This window comes from Populus euphratica, unplaced genomic scaffold, assembly GCF_000495115.2.
Source record: "Populus euphratica unplaced genomic scaffold, PopEup_1.0 scaffold6.1, whole genome shotgun sequence".
NCBI lineage: Eukaryota > Viridiplantae > Streptophyta > Magnoliopsida > Malpighiales > Salicaceae > Populus > Populus euphratica.
The window spans coordinates 94,050-98,845 of NW_011499849.1; the positions used below are offsets into that span (position 1 = coordinate 94,050).

The window sequence follows — 4,796 nt, forward strand, 5'->3', positions numbered from 1 at the left end:
GTTGGAGACGTTGATAATAATTGTATTTTACAATTGTTTTTATTTAAAAATATATTAAAATAATATATATTTTTTATTTTTAAAATCAACACAATTCAAAATCTTTAAAAATATTCTTTTAACACACAAACAATCACGCGTGAACGCATAATACAAAGCCAAGAAGGTTAGAGATAATGTAAGCAAATGGGCAACCTACAAAATGCCACTGATCCCTGAGGTCAGTGATGGACAGGTGTCGGTGGAGGAGAGGACAATGGACACGTGTCATTGATCGAATGGCTCCATGAGCATTGATTTGAACAAGTCTAGCGTCACTAGTGGAAGCTAGCTGGATAGGAGAATGACCTAAAAACGCTGCAATTATTAATTAAGCAAGATGGAGTGAGGTAAGAGAGAGAGAGAGGCTAATTGAAATAAACGATGTAAATCGCTGTGGAAAATTAAGGTCTTGGTGTCCTATATTAAGGGGCAGGAGAGCTCGCGGGATAAATCAAGAAATAACAAGAGTGGTTCACGCAAAAGGTGAGCGAGAGAAAAGTAAAGGCTGGAGTGTTGAGTGAGCGTTTCTTGGTTGCTGGTTTTTTAAAATTTAATCAATCCCCCCCTCTCTGTACCACCCCGCTTCTCTGAATCCCTTTCTGTTAATCATCTGTCTTTCAAGTTGTGGTTTTTGGGTTTGTTTTTTGGAAGAAAGCAATGCTTAGAAAGCAAACTTAACAAAGATTTTATCGAAAGCCAGGTGTTTTCAGAATCGAGATCCAGTTTTTTTTTGTTGGTGTTTTTGTAATCTCTAGAAAGTTTTAATCTTTCATTTTCTGTTGATTTTAAGCTTTTTTATTTTTCTTTTGTTTAGTCGAATCAGCTTGAAGGGTTGTTTTTTGGTCCCTCAAGGTTGGTTTTTAAGGTTCTTGAATCTAAAGGGGTCGTCTATTTCCAGAACCTCTTTGATCTTTCTTTAATTTTATTTCTGAAACCCGAACCTGTTCTTTGATTTTAGACGAGAACCAGGTTCGTTTTCTTAAAGTGATAAAATTTAGCTTCTTGTCTATAAATTTTGATTCTTTTCTTCCAAGGCTCTACAATGGATTTCCACAGTAGTAGACCGCTTAATTCAGACCTCCTCGGTGGTGGTGAATTAATGGAAGCACTTGAACCTTTTATGAGAAGTGCTTCCCCTTCAACTACTCCATCTCCTTCTCAAACCTCTAACTATCCTTCTTCTCCCTCTCCCCCCTCTACATCGTCCAATTGGTTTTCCTTCTCCCCACAGCCACCACAGCAACATCAACAGTCCCTTTTCAACCCAGATGGTTGCTGCTCTACGTCGACAACCTATCCATTTTCAAGTAGGTTGTCTTTCAACGAACCAATGGGTCTCCAGCAACCATCCAGTTCAATAGGGCTTAACCACCTTACACCAACCCAAATCCACGAGATCGAAACCCAGATCCACCACAGTAACCTCTCATATCTTCAAGCTTACCAACAACCCCAAACCCTCAAATTCTTATCCCCAAAGCCGATCCCCATGAAACAAATCGGTACACCACCGAAAGCCACAAAACTTTATAGAGGAGTAAGGCAAAGGCACTGGGGCAAATGGGTCGCTGAGATCCGTTTGCCCAAGAACCGAACCCGACTCTGGCTTGGCACATTCGACACAGCAGAGGAGGCAGCTTTGGCTTATGACAGAGCAGCTTATAAACTAAGAGGCGACTTTGCAAGACTGAACTTCCCAAACTTACTCCACCAAGGGTCCTACATCGGCGAATACAAGCCTCTCCATTCCTCAGTGGATGCGAAACTTCAAGCTATTTGTAAAAGCTTGGAGAACTCTTCGCAGCAGAAACAAGGAGGGAAAGCAAAGAGGCAAAGTAACTCGACGAAGAAGAAAGCCAACTTGGCAGTGGTGACCCAGGAGGAGCAAGTGGTTGTTAAGGCTGAGACAGAGTCCCCGGCATTGACGGAGAGTACTGGGTCGGGTGGATCTTCTCCTTTGTCGGATCTGACGTTTCCGGATTTCGAGGAAGCACCGTTGGATTTTGAATCGGGGAATTTTATGTTGCAGAAGTATCCATCTTATGAGATTGATTGGGCTTCAATTTTATCTTAGATTCGTTTTGTTAATGTCTAGTCCTATTATTGTTATTTAGTTGGCTTTTAGATTTAGGGATTTGGTCGCTGCGATGAAGTTTTTGGCAGTTGCAGCAGAAGGGCCAAGATTAGTTGTCAAGTTTGTAGTTGGGAGATTTAGATTGTTCTAGGTGTTATTAATGATAGGTAAATAATGTTTGTATCATGTAAATTTCCATCCAGGGTTGGCTGGTCTTTTTATCTCCAGCTGAGCCATGGAGGCATTTGTATTGTCTTGTTTGGTGTCCGTGGTCATTATATAAGAGTTCGTTGTCTTTGCCTTGGCTTTGCTAGTTGATCTAACTCAATTACATGTGATGAACAAAAGAAACTGAGGGTGCTTTTGGTCGAAAACTGTAGATCTGTGCTCATTTGATGAAAGATCGAAGTTAAAGTTGGGAGTACAGACCACAAGATGATTAACGGATTGTTTTCGCTTGAAGCACGCCCTGGTTTCCCGTTGATAATGATTTGTGGTTCCAGAATCTTGTCGTGGCATGTGAATTGGGTATTTTTCTGCCTTTCGTGGATCGTGTTCTTGAAGATACTGTTTGTTCGCAGCACGGGTTTGCTGGCGGCCGTCCCTTTTTCCCTGTTTGTCTCCGCTCCATTATTATTACGGAGATAGCCATCCGTAATCGTTTGTTTTGTGGTTAAGCACTGTTTTTGTTTTTTTTGTTTCTAAAATGTTTTTAAAAAATTTAATTTTTAATTTTTAAATTAATAGTTTTAGATGCTGACATTAAAAATTATTTTAATATATTTTTCAATAAAAAAATGTTTTAAAAAATTCTCATAATTATTTTTTAATTAATAGTTTTAGATGCTGACATTAAAAAATATTTTAAAAAATTCTCATAACTATTTTTTTAAACAATATTTAAATTGACTAATCAGGCATGAATGTGTGTGGTTGCACCCCTCTTCCAAGGGAACGAACCTGGTCGTGTCTAATTGGCAATTTGTAGAGAACATTTGGAGATCAGCGATCCCTCTGTTCCCTGCCTCTTTGTATTTGCATCATTCAGTCCCACGTTGCCAAGTCAGTCTTTACTTCGGCAACTACTGCCAAGCTATCAGTTATGTGCCGTGAAATCGAAGAAACCTCGGAAGTCTTTGCCATCCTCTCGAGCTTCCAAAACTTTGCCTTGGAGTTGGGGGCTTTGATGATAAAAGATTCGGTGAGATACATTTTCTTCGTTGCAATCCATGATGATATGATAGTACAAAAACTATGGCGCAAGCACGCTTGATCGAGACACTGATATTTACAGCCACACTTTTGACGAGCTTTATATGCACATATGGTCGTGATTTAAAGCTAAAAGGCATAGATCTTTCCCTTGCAAAATTGAATTTGTCTTCTTTTCTTCTAACCTTTTCTAACAAGCAACTCTAACCACCGTCTGCTTTAAACTATCACCCACTCATTTCTCATGGAGTTTCAAAGCTCTGTTGAATTAGTGTTCGAAGAAAGGATATATCAACCACACATTGGCAGTAGTTTCAAAGGGAATATTTTTTGTTTCTTTTTTTACACTGGCTTTCATGTTTCAAAATTAAATCTCTTTCTATAAGGATCTAAGATTCATTTCATAGCCAGATCGGTGTGGGTTTTTATTTATTTATTTATTAAATGATAATGCGATTTCATTATTAATCATAAATAACATTACAAAACCGCTAAATATAGTATGCAGTAAAAATCAAATACATAAATCAAGCGCAATGATCGAGACAAAATAAGTTCAATGAAAACAACCAATATATTGAGAAATTATCATATTCTCGAAACAAACTAATCGAAAGGTGTACAATATTGGCGAGATTTGCATTTGAACTACCTTAGCTCGTATCCAAGCTTGCACATGTGAAGGCTAAAACATAAGGTTGAACACCACTTTATTATTATTATTACATGTCAAAGGGAATAATACACCTGCTATTACTCGCATGTTTGCTAAAGGAATGCATGTAGAGATGTGAAAATTAATGTTAAACGGAGAAATTAAAGATCATCGAGGAGATTCTTTGACACTCTGATGAAGTTTTAAGGCATTGTCCTTTACGACTAGAAAATAAATAAGAAATGTTACTAACATTATGATGAACTTAGAATTTCTTTCCTCGCTTTTATATACAAGCATGTAAAAAAGCATCCGATTAAAGTTGGTGGCAGACAACCAGACTTCAATTTCCATTTCTTATTTTAGATCCAACCTTTCAATCTCTCTTTATTCTTATTCTTTGTTTCCATGATGCAAAAGACGAGTTCACACTTCACATGAACAGCATAAGAAAACCAGAAAGGAACTTTTAAGAGTCCAAGGGCTACCAGAATCAAAATTCGGCGATGCCTAGGCAATCTATTAATTGGGATTCATCCTGCCGATTTAGATGCTCAGTTATCGTCGACCATATCAACAATGACTTCCCATGAAAAATAAAAATAAAACATCATCTCACGTTCCAGAATACATGATAAATCAAGGATCTTTGTAGAATGCCTTAGAGCAAAATATAGAATGTTTTTAGAATGATTTAGGGAACTGGATTTATTTTACATGGACATTATCCTAATAATACCTTGATCATCAAACAACAAACTCGTATATGAACAAAAAAACACTTGCATGAACAAATTTATATAAAGTGCAGAA

General features: G+C 37.7%; 1 protein-coding gene across 1 annotated transcript; it reads left to right on the plus strand.

The window, feature by feature from the left end:
* The first annotated feature begins 432 nt into the window (after positions 1-432).
* Positions 433-2,417, plus strand: LOC105119759 (ethylene-responsive transcription factor RAP2-13). Its single transcript, XM_011017939.1, has one exon. The coding sequence runs from the start codon at positions 1,085-1,087 to the stop codon at positions 2,114-2,116; it is 1,032 nt and encodes a 343-aa protein (XP_011016241.1). The 5' UTR covers positions 433-1,084; the 3' UTR covers positions 2,117-2,417.
* Positions 2,418-4,796: the final 2,379 nt, after the last annotated feature.